Consider the following 22,783-nt stretch of genomic DNA (forward strand, 5'->3'; position numbering starts at 1 on the left):
GTAATTATCAAATAAACAAACTATTGTTTTCAATCTGAAAGCTCACTGATTATACTAGTACCAATCCGTCAGAGAAATATTTACAAACTGAATTTGAATTTGAAAGTGCTGAGACTCACGTGTCTGTCCGAGAATCTTGAATCCAGACGAGGGTCGTGCATCCACCACAAAGACATGTCCATCGTCTGCCCCGGTCAAGAGATACCTTCCCTCCTCATCAAACACAAGCTGTTGGACGGGAGACTGGTGCATGTGAAGCCTCTGGACAACACGAGGGTTCTCTAGGTTGCTTAGATCCAGGAGGAAGACATGGCCGGTCAGTGTCCCTACAGCGACGGTGTGGGACGATGGGCTGCTAGCAAGACATGATGCCTGGGGGATGTACATGTGGGTTGTTTGGTAATAATAATAACTCTTATATAGCGCATTTCACAATAACCGTCTCAGTGCCCTGGTCATTTGGCCAATAACATTCCTTTAATCTTTCTCAGCTCCCTGGGGCAGGCCTAGAAGTTCGCATGACTCCGCGAGAATTAAAATGAACTCTCGCTGAAGAATTTCGCGAGAATCCAAGATTCTCCCCAATTTCGGAAATGGATTCTCGCATATTTTTGGGGAGAATCTCTTTTTTATTGCATATTTTACAAGTATATGTGCTACATGTAGTGTTTCGAAAATAAAGCAATTATGAGTAGACATCTTATTATTTTTTTTTCAATCGCCCACCAGGCAAGTCACTAGCCCGCATGTATTGATACACCAAAAAAAAAAAAAAAAATTCACACGAATCTACTCAGATTCGCGGCGTCCTAGTCGGGCGCGAATCGATTCGCGTCGGATTTCTAGGCCTGCTGGGGAGTATACAACCTGGGCAACCGTAGCTCTTCAAAGGTTTTTTCATACACAATATCAACCTGTACCCTCGCAGGCAATGGCAGGTACCATTTATACCCCTGGGTGAAGAGAAGCAATTAGAGTAAAATATCTTGCTCAAGTGTCATGTCCAGGACCTGAACCCACACTCCGATGACTAAACCAACTTGAATTTGATGCTCTTAACTACTTGGCGATGACACCCTAGTACACATTGAGTGCAATGCTTTTGTAGTAAGAAGCATCTGACTTACCGGTTTCTTCAGTGAGAGGCTGCAGGCAAGCTTGTTGTCCTCCATGCTCCAGACCTGAACCTCACCATTGTCTCTCACAGACTGCATGGAAATAACCACACCACAGCATCAAAAATATATAAAATGGTCAAACTTAATGTCTCCAACTCAGTGATGTCCAGAAGCGCCGGCTGCCGGCAATTTTGCCGGCTACTCAGTCCTTTGCTGCCAGTTACTTCTTTTTTTTTTACTGTTCCTTTTCTCTTTAATTTTTGTTGCCTCCTCCAGTTTTCCCCGTGTTTAATTACTGTCAACGACTAGAAAACTATTTGTGACCTACTCTGTGAAAATGACTCAGATGTCGCCCAATACATTATTAAGTTATGGACAGTTTAATGTGGAAAATGTAAAACAATTTTTTGTTTTCCTTTTTAAGATAGATTATAGTTGAATGGTTAATCTTTAGAACACTTACTTTTAGGCAATGAAGCTATGAAAACAACAATTTTGTGATCATACTTATGTCCAATTTGTATCCTTTTGCACACAATGGTAGTTTAAAATATCATTTTACTTGTAGTTCGTATGTCACCAAAAATGGTGTAGTGGCTAATTTCAAACGGGAGTAACTCAGCAACGCGATACACCCTAAAGCTTAGACACATACCAAATTACTGTTGCTGATGTGTTCTTTCCAGCCATGCATATAACTCAATTCCTGAATTTGCCTACATCTGACTCATTTTCACAGAGCGGGTCACATTTTCAATAACTCTTACACCATACAATTCAGTTTCCACTCCTGTGCCACGCTAAAGGAGACATCAAGTTACCCAAGCCATTCAATCGGTACAATTTTCAAACAACTCTTCAAAACAACTCTTCAAAACATAATACTTGAATGAAATCAAAAATCTATGGCAGGCTCAGGAGTGCATGTAACAAGACAAAATTAATTCAACGGATTATGTGTAAATTCTTATCGTATTCACGTTCGCAGGAAGTATGAATAATACAAAAATAATACAAAATAAAAGGAGAAAATGTTTCCTGAATGAAAAATGTAATGCAAGGTATGAAGATGAAATCTTACCACGCAGTGTTGTGTGCCGGGGGCCATCATTGCAACAGCAATAAAGTCACCATTGTGGGTGTCAATCAGAGGCTGGGCGGTGCCTGGGTTGGTGTAGTCATACAAGTATAAACAACCCTGTCAGATAACAACAAAAATATTGGGTTAATACTTGATTTTCATCTGTTTTTATGTGCGGGAAGTCAACTATTTGGAGGTCTGGTTCGTCACTGTTTACCTGTTTATGTTTTATTTGTTTTGTGGTTCTTAATATTGTATGCTCAATTTATAATGTGTGGTTTTTTATTTTTATTTATTTATGTATTCACTTGTATATAATTGCTGTGGTTTCAACCATTTGTACATAATCTGCCTTGTCATATTGTCAAGTAATCTTTATATTTTTAAATTATTGTATATTGTATATTTCTCTTAATATTTTTATATGGAGCTGGTCTACTGTTGTAATTGCCTGCAAAGGATGATTCAAGTTTTTTTAATTGAATTAAATTGAATTGTTTTGTAGGGTGGTTTAAAAATGGACTAGTTTAATCTGAAATGGATTAGGCTGAACTAGGCTGAACTTTAATGGGAGACTTTTGGTAGTGCGCATGCTCAGACCTACGCGCGCAATACTGAGCATGTGCGCGCCTGCTCAGAGACGCATAAAAGGACCATCATGTCTGCTGCCGCAAGCATCTCAAAAGTCTCCACTTGGATTGGATTAGCCTAGATTCAAGTGTTTTTGGGTTGGTTTACATCTAACTTTTTTTTTTTACATTTGATTTGATTCAATTAGATTGAATACCTTTGGACTACCGATGGCAAGCTTGGTGTAGCCCGGAGACCAACCGAGCGACGAGATAGCAGCTCCGCTATTCCAGCTATCAGAAACCTGCACCACACCGTGGTTAACGTCCAAGCATCGCAGGATACCATCGTCTCCACCGGCAAACAGTCCCTCACGATGCAGGGCCAAACAGTTGAGAGTACCCTCTCTGATTGCAAGACTCTTGCCTGGAGATGCTTTGGTTTCTTCACCTGAAATTGTCATCAAAAAAAGGTACCCTTTTAAACTACTATATCAAGTAATGAACCACAAGAGAAACTGACTGGATAAAAATAAAATTTAGTTTGAACAAAGAAAACTTGACTGTTACGGGATTTGAACCAATAACCTCCGATTTTACCAAGAGAGCTTTTTAGCTCAATGTTGGTGGTCTCCCAACTTTGTCAACATCTTTGTTCGGAGGGGGTGCTTGTTAAAGGCTATACAGCCTAGTTGCCATCCCGTGTAGCCATGGATAACACCCAAGTTTACGATACAACCTGGGAAGCAGCAACCAGTACTAGATCACTATGTCAGTTCTAGCATTTCTCTCTATCCTGAGCTGTCTGTTTCAATTTTTGTATACCAAGTTTATCGATTGAAACATAGTCTTATCTCGATTTAGGATGCCTCTGGTTTCACGTGCCGGCGATCACTATGTCTGTTCTAGCATTTCTCTCTATCCTGAGCTGTCTGTTTCATTCTTGTATACTGAGTTTACCGATTGAAACATAGTCTTATCTCGATTTAAGATGTGTCCTCCGGATTCACGTGCCGGCGATCACTATGTCTGTTCTAGCATTTCTCTCTATCCTGAGCTGTCTGTTTCATTTTTTGTATACCAAGTTTACCGATTGAAACATAGTCTTATCTCGATTTAGGATGCCTCTGGTTTCACGTGCCGGCGATCACTATGTCTGTTCTAGCATTTCTCTCTATCCTGAGCTGTCTGTTTCATTCTTGTATACTGAGTTTACCGATTGAAACATAGTCTTATCTCGATTTAAGATGTGTCCTCCGGATTCACGTGCCGGCGATCACTATGTCTGTTCTAGCATTACTCTCTATCCTGAGCTGTCTGTTTCATTCTTGTAAACTGAGTTTACCGATTGAAACATAGTCTTATCTCGATTTAGGATGCCTCCGGATTCACGTGCCGGCGATCACTATGTCTGTTCTAGCATTTCTCTCTATCCTGAGCTGTCTGTTTCATTCTTGTATACTGAGTTTACCGATTGAAACATAGTCTTATCTCGATTTAGGATGCCTCCGGATTCACGTGCCGGCGATCACTATGTCTGTTCTAGCATTTCTCTCTATCCTGAGCTGTCTGTTTCATTCTTGTATACCGAGTTTACTGATTGAAACGAAGTCTTATCTCGATTTAGGATGTGTCCTCCGGATTCACGTGCCGGCGATCACTATGTCAGTTCTAGCATTTCTCTCTATCCTGAGCTGTCTGTTTCAATCTTGTATACCGAGTTTACCGATTGGAACATAGTCTTATCTCGATTTAAGATGCGTCCTCCGGTCTTGTGCCGGCGATCACTATGTCAGTTCTAGCATTTCTCTCTATCCTGAGCTGTCTGTTTCATTCTTGTATACTGAGTTTACCGATTGAAACATAGTCTTATCTCGATTTAAGATGTGTCCTCCGGATTCACGTTCCGGCGATCACTATGTCTGTTCTAGCATTTCTCTCTATCCTGAGCTGTCTGTTTCATTCTTGTATACTGAGTTTACCGATTGAAACATAGTCTTATCTCGATTTAAGATGTGTCCTCCGGATTCACGTTCCGGCGATCACTATGTCTGTTCTAGCATTTCTCTCTATCCTGAGCTGTCTGTTTCATTCTTGTATACTGAGTTTACCGATTGAAACATAGTCTTATCTCGATTTAAGATGTGTCCTCCGGATTCACGTTCCGGCGATCACTATGTCTGTTCTAGCATTTCTCTCTATCCTGAGCTGTCTGTTTCATTCTTGTATACTGAGTTTACCGATTGAAACATAGTCTTATCTCGATTTAAGATGTGTCCTCCGGATTCACGTTCCGGCGATCACTATGTCTGTTCTAGCATTTCTCTCTATGCTGAGCTGTCTGTTTCATTCTTGTATACTGAGTTTACTGATTGAAACATAGTCTTATCTTGATTTAAGATGTGTCCTCCGGATTCACGTGCCGGCGATCACTATGTCTGTTCTAGCATTTCTCTCTATCCTGAGCTGTCTGTTTCATTCTTGTATACTGAGTTTACCGATTGAAACATAGTCTTATCTTGATTTAAGATGTGTCCTCCGGATTCACGTGCCGGCGATCACTATGTCTGTTCTAGCATTTCTCTCTATCCTGAGCTGTCTGTTTCATTCTTGTATACTGAGTTTACCGATTGAAACATAGTCTTATCTCGATTTAGAAGTATGAACGCCTGACTTTTCATTCTTGTATACTGAGTTTACCGATTGAAACATAGTTAGGACTCGTCTTATCTTGAGTTAGGATGCGTTCTAATAAGAACAATTTCACAAAAGATAAGAAGGATTCTTATGTAGGATCGCACCTAAGGCTTAGAATCGTCCTAAATCCTAGGATCTATCACAAGTTAGGAAGAGTTTTGTGAAATCGACCCAAGTTGTTTTAGAGCTAACACAGCTCTTGATGCTACTACAAAGCTATCTAAACTCAATCAGACGGACTAATAGAAGACCAGGGATTAGCTCTCATGAACTTACCATCAGGCACAGTGAACAACTTCTGAGGAAATTCATCAGCAGTAGTCACCCTGGACACGAACCCAACCGCTTTATTATCTCCAGGATTATACAGGACGCTGATAACTTGGGTCTCTGTGTTATACTTGAGCAGCTGGCCCCCTTGGCACCCACAGTAGATGTCCCCTGTTGCGGTCCAGCACAGGGAGGCCGGCTCCACCTTCTTATGGTTCTCATCAAAGTTGGCATCAAAGGCTTCTACATGTTCCCCGACGAGGCCGGCTACAGCTGCCTTGTCTACGTTGATGCTGAAGGGTTCCATACGAGAGCCTGGTCTGTCTGGGAGGCCGTCTTTTATAGTGGTTTGGCTTCCAGTTTCGTCACCGTACGGAAGTCTTGTTTTGCTGTAGGTTAATAATAAAAAATATAATAATAATAATAGTGGTTTCTTACACAGCGCGCACATCCATCACTCAGTGACACTCATGGCGCTTTAACATCCAGTATTTCTTGCAAGGTATGTGGAACTACTTTAGTTATGAGACCTATTCCTTTTAAACAGCACCATGTACAATTGATGTCATGGTTTACAAGGTGCAGTGGCGTAATATGCAGCCAATCAAACCAACACCGGGGTAACCACCTCTTTTTGATAAGTGAACTGGGTTCTCTTTCGTCCGTTACACAACACACAGGCTTTACATCCCACCAAAGGAAGGTTAAGTGCCTTGCTTAAGGACACAAGTGTCACGTCTGGGAGTCGAACCCACACTCTGATCAGAAATACCAGAGCTTGAGTCAGGTGCTCTTAAATGCCATGGTTGATTTGGGATCCTTGAAAATTTGTACCCTTTACTAAGATACCCTTTACCATCACAACCATACAGCATAAAGAAATGTGCCCTCGATCTAAAGGATAACATTTCAAGCATGCCTTAAATATAAAAACCTGTGGAGCGGGAAAAACCATGCTGTATCTTTTTTAAACGCTTACTTATTACTATTTTTTTTATTTACAAATAAATTATTATTTCACACTTTCTATTTTGTTTTTCTTCTGGGGATATTAATAGTCGTTTGTTTTCTATTGCTTACTTATTTTGCTGTTGTCTGCATGTTTACTTCTTTATTCATCTTCTTGTATTTGCTCATTTGTAGTTGTGTTTTGTTTGTAATTGTGTTTTGTTTGTTTTGGTCAAACATATAATAATAATAATAATAATAATAATAAGTCCATTTACATACATCACCACTGACCTTGGAATGAGAGAGAAGAGCTTATCAGCTTGCTCAATGGTCCACACTGTGAGCTGATCAGGGCCAATGACACTCAGTCTATGCCAGTCCGTTGGATTGAAGGAGATATTAGTGGCCTGGAGTCCCCACATGGACTTACTGCACAGAAGCTCGCCTGTTTCCCAGTTCCTACAAAATTAAAATTAACACACACACAGGGTTTTATGTTTGTGTCTCTGCATTCAATAATAAATTGCAAGAACTTTGATCTCTATAGGATTTGAGGCATTGCATGGTGAGGTATCAATGTACATTTGGATTGCGGTAACACCATGTGTGTATCTACTTGCCAGGTAGAGTTAGTTCTTAGAGAACTGTCTTGCTTTATTCTACTGCCGCGGAGTAGATAATCGGAGGTTCGAGAGACTTCTCAGTTCTGAAAAGAACTGTCCTGCTTTTTAACTATTACCAGGGCGGATGGTATAGAAAATAGACTAGACTACTACTCTAGCTTATAGGATCGTAGTTAATTGTACTTCCGCGGAGTCAGTTCTGAATTCAATGTTTCGACTAGCTTGCTCTAGTCATCATTCACCTCAAGTTTTGGGCAATGTAACCGATAAAATGGAACTGGATATTGACGTCTGTTTTCGGGTACCTGGATGCCTGGCACAGGCCTAAAGGCCCGGTCCCATTGCAGCGATAACGAGAACGATAACGATAACGACGCCAAGAGAGCGCATTCTATTGGTTGAATGAGCGTGTGCGTATTTTGCGTGGAGCAATTCAACCAATAGAACGTGTTCTCTTTGCGTCGTGATCGTTGTCGTTCGCGTTATCGCTGCAGTGGGACCGGGCCTTAAGGCATTGTTTTCTGCTAAAAAGTTTATGAAATTAAGCCCTAGGCACAATAACTTGCTAAGTAAAGACAACTCCTGCTTAGCAAAAAATAAGGTATCAGCCAAAAAAAAACACACAGTCACCATTGCTGTGACTTGAACTACAATTGTTTCTTGCTTAGGCCTAACAAAGGAATTTGCTAAGCAGAATCTTCTGCTTAACAGCTTTACGAAATAGGGCCCTGCTCAACAGTTGATTTTGTGCTTACTACATTATTTCTATTTCACAGCACTACTAACCATATAAGTGCAGGAAAAAACACACTAACCTTCCAGCGCTGACAGTTTAGAATTTTTTTCCATTCAAAAGTAAGCAGGCATTTTTGCTTCCCACTAAAAAAGGAACTCAATGAAATTGATTGCAGATGGGTTAAAGCAACCACAAATTACAAATGCCTGCTACCCGAGGTACAAGTTTTGTTAACTGAGACTTTCAAAAAAAGATAAATACTCACCATAGAGAAAGCATGAAATCAGGAATTGCTGAGCAGCTGGCCAAGTATGGATGGGTATGGGAAAACGCTAGGGCACTGTACTCCATCTTAGTTCCGCCTGTAAACAAAAAGTACAAAATGTTAAAATAACAATGAAGATGACGAGCAGGATGGTTAATGATTGACATTTTGGCAAACTAAAAATATTTGTGAATCCTGACGATAAACTTGACGACAATTAGGCACTGTGTTTGAGACGGTTTGTGGTATTCAAATGCGTACAATATATCATAAACAACACAGGTCGAATACTTCGCGGACGCAACAGAGGCGATTAACTCTGTGCCAAGGTCATTGCCTTGGTGCCCTTTAAAAGCTGCAGTAGAAATTTACTCATAGGGTGCCCTTTTACCAAGAAGAAAATGCCTTGGTGCCCTTGCCCTTTCAAAAACGAATCAAACTAAACTGGCCGCTGGATTCTGCAGGGTTTTGAATAGTTAGATTTGGGGAATGGAGCTCAATTAATCGTAGTTGCGATAACGTAACCCTTCGCAGGAGGGTTACGTTATAGCAACTAAATTAATTGGTCAGTTGAAGGCCAGGGAACTAACCTTGGCAAACAGACTTCTGTGTGAACCCAGGATAGGAGAATACAAAGATCCGAGGGTTGAGGCAATTCTCGGAGAAAGCCACGAGGTGTGTACTGCCACTGACTGTGAAGGCTCCAATGCCCATGCCTGGTGAGGAGTAAATTTCCTCGCGGCCAGTAGTGATGTCGATGAATTTGATCCCATTCCCACAGACGTAACAGAGGGTGTTGCGGTTGATAAATAAGGCATCTGATCCACTGTAACCTTGCGCCCACCTGTAAACAAACATAAATACAACAAATCCAAAATGAAATTGACAACGAATTACAATGAATATATTTAACAATATTTTTGCAAGCAAAAACAAAGTTGATTAAGTATCGCATACAAATTTGTAAAAAAACACCACCGGAAAACAAAACCTGTACAGCAGAGGAAAAGAAGTGTGCGAAAGCGAATGAAAAAGTGGTGGCAGGATACAAAACTTTTCCACAATTTTACACACAACAACAAATATTTTGAATATTAATATTACATTATACTAGTTTAGTAGGCCTATAGACCTTATGCATCGACGTCATCCAGCCGCCATCTTTGAGGTCAAACGGTGACGAAACAATCAAAACGCACATAGATTGACCAATGAACAATCTCGTTTTGACCTCAATGCGGGGGCGCCGTACTGAAATGACGTCATGTGCATAAGGTCTATTTAGTATTATTAGTCCAGACCTGTCAATTCAATTGTCATGTTTTTATTACATAAATTGAACAATAACAAAAAAACATAGGCCTATATAACTTAGAAAGTCAAGTAGTCCGTAGATCTTATTTTGGCAATGCGTTATTCCTTTTGATCAATGTCAAAGAGCGGCTAGCCTAACCTTTTTTGAAAGTTTTGTTTACAAAAATTATTCATTTAATTTTTAATTTAAAAAAGAAAACACAATCAATTTGTTGACATAACATTGGATTTTTTTTAAATCAAGAAACACTGAAATAATCTATACTCACGCTAGATCCAAAGTTCCAATACTGTCCATACTTTGAACGCTACAATAGCTTAAACAATCGCATATAAATTGGTTTAATTATGAACTAAAATTTATAAATAAATCGTGCACATAACAAAAACATTGAAGTTTGGACGACCATTCATTTATCCTACTGCAAAAGTCCCACTACTACTTCGTGCGTTCTCTGTTGCCAGGATATTAGCTGGTACTACGCGCACACGAAACTGAATGGATTACAAGATTTAGTACCAGCTAAAGTTCAGCGAAATACCTAGTCTTAAAATCAAGTCGGTAATTGGTGTGAGTGTGTCAGGTTGTTTGGATATGCATAAACGCTTGTATCCTTTTTGATGTAATGGTGGCCACTAAAGTTCACTTTTTGGTTTGGGTGATAAACAGTCAAATTTTACAGTTTTTTGTATAATAATTTGTACCCATATACGAAACAGTGTTATATTATTGTGTTCACCGCAACATAGACACTGACTAACGAATTGTCATTAAGTCTACGTATCTGTTTTTAACCCGGAAGAGCAACTAGTTGGCTCCTTGTCTTCTGCTATTGGTATACAATGGTGTACAAAACTTGTTTACCATGGGGGACAGACTATTTACACTAGTTACGTTTTGTACATTCACTCGTGCACTGATGACATGACACAGTCGACGAACCGAGTAAGAATGTCTGAAAACAACAGTCAAACAGACTCGCAGGAGGAAACTTCTTCAAGAATACCCGAAAGAGAAGAAGATGAATTCCAACTCCGAAGAAGAAGGATTGCGGACGTTTTTATGGCTGCGTATGGAAGAGGTATTTACTTGTTTTTGTTTTACTTTTTTACAATTAAGCCCCAATACAATACAAAGATTAAGAAAGTAGACAAAAGTTAATCTGAAATGGGAAACAACGCACTCTATTGCCAGGTTAAAGTTGTAAAACCTAACACACCAGATATTTTGTTTTTATCCCTTTAAAATTCCGCCCGCTTCTAGTTGCGATAATCGTAACCCTCCATCCTCCCGACGGTCGGAGACCGGAGGGTTACGACACAAGACTGATATTATCGGTGTAACTAGCAGTTTTGACCAGTTTTTGCCAGACTCGTGATCAGATTCGTCCTTTTTTTCCACTTTCCAAAATCATGACAGACATTCTAAACACATGGAGTTGATCTTTATTGTATGACAACGTCATCTGGAACCCTTAAAACAACACCATGAAAATATTTGGCAGAAAAAACGACAAACACTTACTTACCAAAAGACTGACCGAATATATCCATAATCCATAGCGGAGCCAACTAGTGATGTTGAACGTCGCACTTGCTTGGCAACAACCAATCAGCGTGACCCAACCAAACACGATGTTCATACAGTACATGTACATGTACATGTACATGCCTGCATGCTGCGCACTCGGTGCGGGGGATCGGTGCTTACACACACAGGCGGTGACAGCATACGACAGCCATGGCTCGTCCAGATGCGTGTTTGGTTTGGTCACGCTGATTGGTTGTTGCCAAGCAAGTGCGACGTTCAAAATCACTAGTTGGCTCCGCTATGGATTATGGATATATTCGGTCAGTCTTTTGGTAAGTTTTTGTCGTTTTTTCTGCCAAATATTTTCATGATGTTGTTTTAAGGGTTCCAGATGACGTTGTCAAACAATAAAGATCAACTCCATGTGTTTAGAATGTCTGTCATGATTTTGGAAAGTGGAAAAAAAGGACGAATCTTATCACGAGTCTGGCAAAAACTGGTCAAAACTGCTAGTTACACCGATAATATCAGTCTTGTGTCGTAACCCTCCGGTCTCCGACCGTCGGGAGGATGGAGGGTTACGATTATCGCAACTAGCCCGCTTCATACCTTTATTTTCTATTGCTTTGATTATAAAATTACTAATTAGGTTCAAATAGTTTAACTGTAACTCCTTTTTAAGGTCTTTTAAAAATAAGTTAATTAAATCACACACTTTTTTTTAATTACAATTATTAAAATAAAATGTTTTAATTTTAGTTTGTACACAATGTTTTTATTTTTTGTACAATATATGTGATGCGTAAATATGCACATATTTTAATTTATGTAGCAGATGAGATTGCCTAGTGCCTACATACTTGGTATGGTCACTTCTGCACCTTGCTTACAAACTCAGCACCAAGATTACAAGAAACTCGGCACACCTAGCAAACACAGCACCCTCAAACTCAGCACATGCACAGAGTTTGTATCAAGTGCCAACATTTCCTGATGCCAAGTGGGTGCCAAATATGCAGGATGCCAGAGTGTCTGATACTTGCTTGGTTGTACTTTATTTAGTTGCAATAATCATAGCGATAGGTAGGAGACGTGCAGCGTGTATGTGCGCAACACATTGTGCATCTAGAGTCTATTGCATTGTTCCTTGTGTTTTGTGGTGACTTTAGTTGACAAATTTAATTTGTGTATGAACAGTTTGTTTGTAAATCAATCAAAATAATAGGGGATGCTTTTTATTTTTATGTATACAGATCTTAAAAACATTGATCCGAAGAGACTAGTGGATCTTCAGAAACTCCGAGATGGTGAAGAGTTAGAGACGAACACGAAGCCAAGTTCTCCATACAACCTCCAGACATTGTTGTGGATACTCGCAACTGCTGCTATCCTGTATTACACAGACCTAATCCCTGCTATTAAAGAAGACCATCGAATTTACAGGTAGGTTAATGAATGAACAGCGGTATCCCCAGGATTTTTCAAAACTGAAGGGGTTCGCCCCAGTGTTCCTGGCTGTGGCTGCTGTATGCGCCGTAGCACTTTGTAAACCCTTATAAGGTGCTAAATAATTGGGTCTCAGAATTCGTCACTGCAATCTTTCTGAATGTTTATATATACTCAGCCCCTTGAGTACCTTGTTTGGTAGATACGTGTGCTATACTACTTATTATTAATATTATTAATGTGGGGCATTCTAAATGGTGTTATGTTTATTTTTTTTGTGAATTTGATCTCAGAAGTACCTAAAAAATAATATTGACAACAAAGCAAAGAGTCCTCATGTCATTTCCCTGGCACCATAGATTGGGAGCGCAATGTTGTTTTTTTCACGATAGGTGTTGCACAAAAAAGAATCCCAAATTATGAGAGAGTAGGGGTTTATGTCATTATTTCTGGTTCATTGAAAGCATCCTTGCTCTATGTTGAAAGCATCCTTGTTTTCCTGAGGCTTCAGAGCTACAGTGATTAAGTTCATCCTTGATTTCATGACCAGAATTTAGTATTAATAGCGCCACCATTTATTTGTTCTCCTCTTTTTATCCACTCAAGTGTTTGGTTTGATTGTGTTTCTTTTTCAGATCCTGGTTGTACTTGGGCCTTGTTTTGCTGGCCATACCTGTTTGCATTGGTGGTTACCTCATTGTATTCTTGAGCTGGATAAAGAAAAACAGTGATTGGGAAAACGCAGTACCCATGGCAATCCCACTGGCAACTGGAACGTTTATAGCTGGTTCCATTTGGTAAGCTCAGGGGCCAATTTCATAGAGCTGCTTAAGCAAACAATTTGCTTAAGCACGAAAATAGCTCGCTTGTTTTACACATGTTACTGGCCAAAATTTCATGCCATATACATTGCTTGTGACTGGTATTTAGCTGTTGTTTACTTAGCATTTAATAATTGAGTTGAGTCTTGGACGGCAATCTGATTTTACAAAGCAAGGATTTTTTGCTTTTTAAAAGCACAATTTTGTGCTTAAGCAGCTCTATGAAATTGGGCCCAGATCTTTCAATAAAACTATATATAAACAGTTAACTTGCGGGTCTCCTGAAAACATGCAGAGTACACTGTTTGAAACGTTGAGACCAAACCGGCTCTTTTCAGAGCCAACACTCCCACTAAAGAGATTTTTACATGGTTGTACCCGCAAGTTTACTATTTATTTATAGTTTCTTCGTAAACCCTTTAATCTCTGTTTATATCGTCTTCTTCAGGTTTTAATGCATTTGTCCTAATCCTTAAGAATTGTTTCTTTATGAAATCCGCATCAACTTCAACTCAATAAAGAAGCAAGGGTTGCGAGACTGGATCGCCCATTACATGGAGATTTGAGATCCCTCCCCCATCCGCAAAGAAAAAAGGACGATCAACAACTTTTTTTTTTATGTGGCCTTATAAAGTCAGCTTACCAAGTTTAAATTTCTAATCTCCTGGTTTTCTTGTTCTTTTGATTACAGTCTCAACATTGCTATATGGCCAGTGTATAGTATCCTGACTCCTGTGATGCTGTTTACATTATTCATGGGATTCATTGTTGTTGTCAGCCTACTACCCAATATTTTCTGAATTTCTTAATGCCATATAAACATCAGGGCTATATTTGTATATAATTGTATGGACAAGTTTCCGTATGGCGCCATCACTTTTTCATTCAAAATAAAATAATATAGTATCAATTTACCTGATTGATATATCCCTTTTTGTAAAAATGAGTGAAAAAGTGGTGGCGCCATACGGAAAAATATCCAATTGTATTTGTATATGTTTCTATAAAAAAAATGTATTTCTATTGCAATTTTTATTGTTCAATTTTTTGTGTGTAAACATCATCAAAGACGAAGTGGCTTATACTCTAACGATAGCAAAGGAAAAAAGAGCATTCACACATTTGAATAGATTTAAATCAAATAATATTTATTATACCAATCATTTAGTTTTCCCCACATATCCTTAGCCTGTGTGGGAAGGGATAATTTGACACATCTTATTAGGGGGGTCAAAGGTTGGCAACTTGGCAGGCACAAAGTGTACACTCGATAAATTAATATTTATAATCTGTGTAATTTATTAAATGGGTAAACGGTTGCTATTTCCTCCAAAAAATTAATGACCATAAAATCTTACTTCTTTTAAAAAGTCAAATGAAGCTCTGCAGCTGTTTCTAATATTTTACGTTTTAATAACAATTCCCTTCTAAGGAATTAAGTTTTAGAAAAAGGGATTAAAATAAATTTCAATCTGATAGGAAAGCATTTTTCAGCGTGGCTATAACTGCACCAGATTTTTGGCGATGTCTCAAAAAACGATACTACCTTTTAGAATGAAACTTCCACATGTTAGTTTGAGTGTATACAACTACATTTAAAACAAACAAACAAACAAACAAACAAACAGATAAAAGTTTTACTTTGCCTTTAAACCGAAAGAAGTTTTTAATTTGTACTTTCTTATCATGACTTTCTAAAAGATGGTTTAAAACCAACATAAAAACGTTAAGTGGCATTCTTTGAAAAAAAAGTTACCTAGCTGGCATACGCTTGTTTAATTTCTCCAGTATAACTGAAAGATTAACGTGCTATTTAAATTGGTACATTGGTGCAATTTGACAAGTATGAAAGTAAAACAACTGTAATATAACACACTTAAATGTAAAGCTTCAATCAACTTAAGTTGAGCTGTTTCTCTACCATTGAAATCTACTTTTTGTATTTGAACACAATTTGGTATATGAAATAAATATATTTTCCATTTGAAGTCAAATTGATGAAATTGTATGACTATGTTTTCAATCTTAACCAATGTCAACGATCTTAAAAGAGTTAACACTGTCTTTACATGACTCAATGAAACAGATGAGATTCCTATAAAGTCTTGAACTTTGCTCCTTAAAGATGCTATGTCAGATTTTTTGCCGATTTGACCCAAAACTTTTGAATTAAAATTCAATAGGTACTTTGATTGGGGTCGAGAAAGTTACACGCTTTCATTTGAGCCATTGCTCGAAAAAGTCCGCCAATTATTAGTAGCAGTGAAATAAAGTGCTCAAAATTAGTTTTTGTCGGGATCCCGACAATATATCACGTGACCAATTCTTGTGTGTTTTAAAAGTAATGTTTTAAATTTTTGTCATGGTTCCTGACCATTAAAAGTAAAAGTTAAACTTTTTTTCGTTAGAGCGGGTGATACTCTTTGAAATACCATTCACTCAAAAATATATATTTTTTTATGTTTGGGGCAAAAAATCTGATGTAGCATCTTTAAGGAGCACAGCCCTTTTCCCATGATAAGGGTCACCCCCACGAGGAAATGTAAATTGTATTGTAAAACCACAGCAAAAGTACAGGGCACCATGGCAATTGCTGTGGGTGCCATGGGCAATTTTGAGACTTGTCTTGTATACTATGATGGGAGGCCAGACTAATTTATTCTTTCGGCCTTGGTTTTGGGAACAATGATTCAAGTGAAAGAAACCAACAAGATGCCTCACCAAGAAAATGAGTATGATCTAAGCCCTATCCGTAGCCATGATTTGCAAGCCTGGAATTATTACATTGAGGCCACGCAAGCCTCTGTTGCCCCTGGTCTTGGCCTTCCTTTCAGAAGCTACCCATAGACACTAAGATTTTCCAAAAGAAGTGCCCTTTCCAAAATGACAATGGCCTTGCCCTCTCAAAAATGAAACTCAGGAAAAGCCTAGATTGTAACACTGTCCTATGTTTGACCATCTTTACAATCTAATAATTCTTGAACCATCTCTAGTAACTCTTCTCTGCTTGTCTCAAAGTTCCGCTCCATCCATCTTTCCTTCAGTCTCTCCAGATACTCCCCAAACCTTCTCCCTTTGGGCACTCCAGCGGCAATCAAGTCTTTCCCAGAGACGGGGAATTTTGGAATCTCCCACTCCTTTAGTTTCTCGTAGAGTTCTTGCTCTCCTCTGTACTTTAGAACCTCAAGAGTGTACGTGAGGACTCCTTTCTCTTTGCCTTGGAGCTAAAAAGAAAACACACAAACTTGATAATACAATAGCTCAGTTGGTAGAGCGCTGACGTGTTAATCTGGAGGTCGTTGGTTCAAGTCCGACTGTTATATAGCTTCAGACTGGCACCCGGAACAATGATATTGACTAATAGAGAGACATACATAGGGCTAGACAGCTCAGTTGGCCAACCCAGAACAGACTGGACAAGGGCCTTTAAACCGACATGATGTAAAATTTTCGTAAAGGATAAAAACTTGCTAAGCACAGAAATATATTGCTTAGCAGAAATAGGTTATCGGTCAAATGGCCACACAGTTTACATTGCTGCTTAGGAAAGATATTTGCTATTTGTTTAACAGCTTTATGACATTGGGCACATGCCACTAAAGACTAGTTGAAACATGTGGCGTTTGTACTCACTGAAACAACAATGTCTTTGTACGGCTTTAATGGATCGCTTTCATAATGTTTGTCGTCCCTCTCTGCGATAATGAACAGAGCCGTTTTCCTCTCATCTGCTGACATTCTAAGACGGGCCTCAAGTTGTAAGACTTCTTTCTGTTCTTTGAGCAATGATGCAAGGAGAGTCATTGGTTTGGGCTCCATGGATTGCGAACGCTCCCACACACGACGGAAATTTGTGATATTTGTCTCCGATGGTAAACCTACAAATAAACAACAAGCCTGAGAGTAGTTCCATATTTCTCTGCATTAATGACCCTCTTGGTCCAAATTCATGAAGCTAAAACAGTGCTCCATAATCTTTGATTAAAGGAAAAACTTTTGTAGGCAACCAGTTACTAGGGATGTGAGTAACGGTGTGCATGTGTTTTGATTGGTAATAGTAACCAATCTTTGCCCACACAACTTCTCAAATTCTTGTGTTTAACAAATTTGACCTTTTAATAGCTTTGTGAATGTGGGCTTTGAGGTATTTCATGGTGATGTATCAATGTCGTACTTGTATATTTGGTTGGCGATAACACCATGTGTATGTCTATTTGCTGGGTTGATAATGTCACTTTGAGAACTCGTCTTGCGAAATATATGCTACTTGCGTGGAGTATTTTTTTGCGGGGGAATTCGTGAGACTTCTCTACTGCCGCAGAATAGAACACAACTTTGTGACATTACTTTCTTTAACACTATCATTGATGGAGTCAGATTGGCTAGTGATCATGGTAGTGACTGAACAAATGAATGATTGATTTACCCATGTGCTGTGTGAGTTGCAGATCATGCATGCATTCCATCAGACTTGCAGCATGATTTCCAGTGACCGTTTTCTTCAACTCCAGCCAAATTCTCTCTCCTGAGATTCGAGCCAAACCCTCAGCATTCTCTCTGATTGCTTGTAGGGTCTTAGAGCAGTGTGAATTGGGCTCCTTGGCGATGCGGCCGTAAAATCTAAAGGTGAACAACACAATAATGGATCAGTTTATCAGAAATGACCCTGCCTTGGTGGCGTGTCGTGGCCGAGCAGTCAAGTGCACAGAACCAGAACTCTGGCGTTCCCGATCTGATGGGTGCGGGTTCGAGTTGCGGTCTGAACACTTGAGTTGTTGTCAACCATTATACGATTTGCCCTTAACTTAATAAGTGACTACCCAGTTAGGACTAGTTAGCTTGTTATTTTACTAGTCCAACAGTTTTGTTCACTAGCCTGTATATGAAATGCGATGGGGGTGCTTTTCAACACTGAACTAGCCAGCTGGACAACTTGGAGTGGATTTTTACCAGTCTTCAAGTGTTTTAACTGGCATTTGGCCAGTGGACCACTGTTATCTGAATCATCTGAATCTTTTCAATTCAAATGTTTTTAGTTAATCAGATACTGGAGACTTTTTAGACAACCCTGGCTTCATACCAATCATTAAACAAAATACATAAAAATTTAGAAACCTTCAAATGTGTTCTTGTAAATTGTAATTTTGAGCGCAATTTCAGAATTCGCTCAATCTCCAGATTGTGCTGTGCAATCTTGAGTTTTTTGCTCCGTATTTTTATCTCAAATTTGAGGGCTAACTTTTGAGATTGTGCCCTCAAAATACGATTCCATGTCAACACTGCCACTGTTTGCAATTTGTCCTTACCTGAAGTATCTCAAGATACGCAAGTAGTCCTCTTGTATTCTTGATGTTGCGTTCCCAACGAATGCCACCTTGCATCTTTCCAAGTCCTCCTTGCCTTGAAAGTAGTCAATCAATGTACCATCCAGAGCTGAAAAATAAAACAGACAAAATAACGTCGAGCCTAAAAAAAGTGTATCTGTCTACCTACATCAGAATTTAGCCCAGGTAGGTTGTAGGCCTCCATGTAGAATGTCCTCTTTGAAAAGGGCACTTGCAATTAGAAAATCTCTAAAGGCTAAGACCGGGGCAATGAAGGCAATAGCCTCAATGTAAATTCTAGGCAAGGGTTTGCCTGATTTAGAGCTCTTTACTTTACTTGTTTTTACAGCCAAACCAATCATGTTCGGTGTTGAGCAGGGCGGTCTGCCAGACTCCACAACACTATTCTACCTCCAATCTTGTTGTAGTGAACTTGTGTTTTGAAAATGATAAACCTATCTTCACAACAGTAATCTGACTTTGTTGCAACTTTAAATCCATTTCTTATGTTTTATTGTTGGATCCTTCTCTCGAGGAACGTTTCTTTTCTTGATTCCTTGTTCTTACCAAGGAACATTTCTTAATATTGGGTCTGTATTCCACGCCAACGAGGACGCCCACCACTGCGCTGGAAGGTGCAAATTCAGGATGATGCCAACATTCTACTTCATGAGGCAGAGCATCTAGCTATAAATAGACCTGAATGGGGACGGTTTTCCAAGGAGGCCAAGGGACACCCAGTCCTAAGCAGCTAAGTAAGTAAGTAAGGGTCTGTATTCTTACCGAGGAACATCGAGTTGATGGTGAGATCCCTCCTCTCAGCATCGGTTCTCCAATCCTTTGTGAATTCCACCTCGGCGTGTCGGCCGTCTGTCACTCGATCCACCCTAAGGGTAGTCACTTCAAAGTTCTCCTTGTTGTTGAGTCTTGCCGTGATGGTGCCGTGCTGCTCTCCCTTGGTATTCAACATCCGGATGCCTTCTCGTTCGAACATGTCTTTCATCTCGGTGGGTGTGGCCGTGGTGGCAAAGTCAATGTCATGAGGTTGCTTCTGTAAATATAAGTGAAGGAGACATCTAGATCTAGTTGTAATAATCTTTGAGCATCAGTCAAACAGGAAAACTAAAAATCTATGATAAATTAGAAATTGATATTTCAGCGAACTATTGCTAAGAGATTTGCCCAAAATAACTGGAACTTAGCCCACCTTGTTTGGCTGTTATTGCTCTCTTTTAACATCGCGCATGTCATAGTCCCAATTAGTAATGTAGGATAAGACCAATTATAAAAGAGAGCCACCCCAGCACATCAAGATGGGTTAGCGGGAACTTTGAGCTAAAACCCAAACTAAGAATAATTACCCACCCTCATGAGGAGATCCCGGACTGCCCCACCAGCGATCCTCAACTCATAATTGTTCTGTTCAAAGATTTCCGCCAGCTGCCTCAACTCCGGAGTGAAGACTGCGTGGAACTCTGGCGTATCAAGCTTCATGGTTGAAGAAGTGACGCTCGCCTGCCTGATACCGAGGATTCTCAGAGATGGTTTGGCCTTGCAGCTTGAAGTAGAAGACAGTAGTTGATGGATGGCTCGTTGGAGGTGGATTCTAAAGGGTCTTACTCTTAGTGCAAACCCCAACATCTGCTTGGAATTTGATGATCTACTTTCTCCTGACTGAAACAAAAGTGTCAAAAAAAATAAATTTAAAAACAACCACTCATGTTTAAAGCATTTCCATAAAAAACATGACTATGCTCTGCTGCGGGTCTGTCTTTAGTCCATGGATTCATACTCTACAAAAAAATAAAAACATAAATTGATTGGTAAATTTTAATAAATAGGGCCTATAAATATGATATTTTGTATCAATAATATTTTTAATAAATTAGTAATAGTATATTTAGATAATTTTTATATTAACGCAATGTATAAGTTTTAAATAAATATGGAAGATCGAACATATAATTATCAATTATAATTTATAAACAACCTTGTCACCGTGGTCAAGTGGTTAGACTGCAGGACTTGCAATCACAAGGTTGTGACTGTGAGTTCGAATCCCCCAGCTAACCGCTGATTTTCACAATGATTAGAATAAACATTGTCGTCTAGTTACTGAATCACAATTTCTTGATTTGTGCAATTAATCATAGACGTTAAACAAATGTTTGTGAGAGAGATTGGAATTGTTGTCCTCCATGGTTGTTGTCAGCTTGGTGTTTATATCGGCGTCTTACTTCACGAAAGCATATTCCTTATAACCCTATAATTCATGACTTTAATAGTACGAGTCCATTTAATGATGACTCGCCTTTGTGTTGTTTGTAGGCCTACACCTATCGTCTGACCATGTTGTCCCTTGTCTTTGTCTTTGTTTGTGTTCCTTAGTATCATGTTTGTCTGTCAATAGGTTAGGGCACAAAAGCATTTTGCTTAACCTTACACCTAAATGTTGTCTTTAAATTACTACTTGTTTATTTTTTTTTTTTGAAGTATTGTGTACCTAATCATACCTCATACTATATTGCTTGTTTTGATTTTGACATAAATGTACGCTATTGTATTATTGTTTTGTATGACAGCATTGAAATAAATGTACTGAATGAATCCCCTTGTGGGAGTTTGCCGAGTTCCCTTGTTGATGGGAAGATCATCTAAACTAATTAATATAAAAAGATTCTATTAATTCATCATCATCACATCATCACATCAGATTCATTGCATCATGATTAATCATGAGACTGAATAATGTCAATGATGAAATAGATGAAAATACGAACATCTTCATTCAGTCACTCAACAACTCAACGAATCCCACCATCCATGGAGGTAGTTTATTTGCGTTTATTTCTATACTATTACTACCTCGAAATTGAATGAAAACAACAAAAACATTACCAACAATCATACTGACAACTCAAATTGCTGGCGTGCACATCCGCAACGTAGACAGGGCTACATAGGGTGTAGAACCGTAGTGTAGGCTAGCCGCGTTAGGATTTTTACTTAGGACCGTATAGACGACATCAGTGATTTTGGCTATTGTCAAAGTGTAAATCTTACTCAAATCATCATCAAGGTATCAATACTACCAAAAGCATAAAAGTGAGTAATTACCGTTACCCAGCACTGCAATGTTCCAGCGAAAATCTGCACGACGGCTAACAACAACACGTGAGCACAAAACTGTTCATGGGCGCCGCCATCTTTGAAAAGACCCACAATCCACCGCGCTCAAAATTAGCCCAAGAAAGTTAACAAACTCTCCCCCAAAAACCACGTGTGTTTGTTTGTAAATAAATAATGTTAACGATCAGCGCGCTTCATAAACAAATCGAAGATGCTGAATAGACACTTGCACTTTTAGGTTACAAATGATAATAATAAGTTAAATCACATGAACTCTCCTGCCTCTCTTTCCCCCCAAAAGCTGAGCAATATTATTGCTCAAGATCTGTTAGAGAAATATAAGGTCCCTTCTCTACGGTTATTTACTTTTGAAGTTGAATTACTAATTCCAATAAAGCGAGAAAATGCATATTTCAGTTGATTTCAGTCAAGTTTATTACTTTTGAATTAATAATCTAAAAATTAGATGTAGGCTACTGGATATAAGCCTCAACAAAGTATAAACAAATAAACTTATTATAGGACAAAAAGCAACTAGATAAAATATCTATTGATAAATCCCATAATATTTTCTTTGTTCATTTTAATATCAAGTTACTGTCAATTAACTCATCCATAGTTAGTTGAAAGTGTTCATTAAAATGGCACAGGGTAATTTAGTCCCCAAAGCAGACAAAGTTGTAGAAATACAAACATTTAAAGCATATACATTTGAATTTTCTGGAGCACATGAATTAATAAATCCCCAGGAAATTATCTCTAATTGCAATTTTCCACTTAAATATATTGAACATGCAGATACATGCATTCAGCCTTGAGGTTTTGTTACTTACATTATAAACACAATACATTGGTGTTTAAAGGCACTTGACACTTCCTTTAGTTACTCAAAATAATTGTAAGCATAA

The 22,783-nt window shown here is 38.9% G+C and overlaps 3 protein-coding genes across 6 annotated transcripts in view; 1 reads left to right on the forward strand and 2 right to left on the reverse strand.

Moving 5' to 3' along the window:
- Positions 1–12,075, reverse strand: part of LOC117294669 (cilia- and flagella-associated protein 43-like) — a 37,767-nt gene extending 25,692 nt beyond the window's left edge. The window contains exons 1-9 of one of the 2 annotated variants that reach the window (XM_033777175.1): positions 9,894–10,052; positions 8,901–9,154; positions 8,311–8,407; positions 6,978–7,145; positions 5,742–6,124; positions 2,987–3,219; positions 2,200–2,316; positions 1,128–1,208; positions 120–372 (exon numbers count right to left, since the gene is read on the reverse strand). In XM_033777175.1, the coding sequence (XP_033633066.1) occupies positions 120–372; positions 1,128–1,208; positions 2,200–2,316; positions 2,987–3,219; positions 5,742–6,124; positions 6,978–7,145; positions 8,311–8,407; positions 8,901–9,154; positions 9,894–9,922 (1,615 nt within the window). In that variant the 5' untranslated portion in view covers positions 9,923–10,052. Of the gene's footprint in view, positions 1–119; positions 373–1,127; positions 1,209–2,199; positions 2,317–2,986; positions 3,220–5,741; positions 6,125–6,977; positions 7,146–8,310; positions 8,408–8,900; positions 9,155–9,893; positions 10,053–12,011 lie in introns of those variants that run through there. The other variant, XM_033777176.1, reaches the window with a different exon arrangement.
- On the forward strand, positions 10,535–14,347 carry LOC117294670 (transmembrane protein 128-like). Its single transcript, XM_033777177.1, has 4 exons — positions 10,535–10,706; positions 12,409–12,598; positions 13,237–13,398; positions 14,114–14,347. The coding sequence occupies exons 1-4, from the start codon at positions 10,550–10,552 to the stop codon at positions 14,220–14,222; spliced, it is 618 nt and encodes a 205-aa protein (XP_033633068.1). The 5' UTR covers positions 10,535–10,549; the 3' UTR covers positions 14,223–14,347.
- Positions 14,348–15,830: 1,483 nt separating this feature from the next.
- LOC117295162 (CCA tRNA nucleotidyltransferase 1, mitochondrial-like) lies at positions 15,831–21,953 on the reverse strand. 3 transcript variants are annotated; one of them, XM_033777732.1, is made up of 7 exons: positions 21,870–21,953; positions 20,112–20,420; positions 19,530–19,797; positions 18,729–18,855; positions 17,849–18,042; positions 17,056–17,300; positions 15,831–16,646 (listed from the first exon to the last, which is right to left on the reverse strand). In XM_033777732.1, the coding sequence occupies exons 2-7, from the start codon at positions 20,385–20,387 to the stop codon at positions 16,368–16,370; spliced, it is 1,389 nt and encodes a 462-aa protein (XP_033633623.1). In that variant the 5' UTR covers positions 20,388–20,420; positions 21,870–21,953; the 3' UTR covers positions 15,831–16,367. The 3 variants fall into 3 exon arrangements, with proteins under 3 accessions (XP_033633623.1, XP_033633622.1, XP_033633624.1); XM_033777731.1 differs by having other exon boundaries at positions 21,864–21,953; XM_033777733.1 differs by lacking the exon at positions 21,870–21,953 and adding an exon at positions 21,645–21,722.
- Positions 21,954–22,783: the final 830 nt, after the last annotated feature.

The sequence above is a fragment of the Asterias rubens genome, chromosome 9 (genome assembly GCF_902459465.1).
Source record: "Asterias rubens chromosome 9, eAstRub1.3, whole genome shotgun sequence".
In the NCBI taxonomy this organism is placed as follows: domain Eukaryota; kingdom Metazoa; phylum Echinodermata; class Asteroidea; order Forcipulatida; family Asteriidae; genus Asterias; species Asterias rubens.

Coding starts and splice junctions, on each gene's coding strand:
- LOC117295162 (XM_033777732.1), bottom strand. CDS start 20,387: ATGTTGGGGTTTGCACTAAGAGTAAGACCCTTTAGAATCCACCTCCAA. Junction 18,856..19,529: donor CATCAACTCGATGTTCCTCG/GTAAGAATACAG, acceptor TTTATTTTTCAG/CTCTGGATGGTACATTGATT. Junction 18,043..18,728: donor CGTATCTTGAGATACTTCAG/GTAAGGACAAAT, acceptor GTTCACCTTTAG/ATTTTACGGCCGCATCGCCA.
- LOC117294670 (XM_033777177.1), top strand. CDS start 10,550: ATGACACAGTCGACGAACCGAGTAAGAATGTCTGAAAACAACAGTCAA. Junction 10,707..12,408: donor TATGGCTGCGTATGGAAGAG/GTATTTACTTGT, acceptor TTATGTATACAG/ATCTTAAAAACATTGATCCG. Junction 12,599..13,236: donor GAAGACCATCGAATTTACAG/GTAGGTTAATGA, acceptor TTTCTTTTTCAG/ATCCTGGTTGTACTTGGGCC.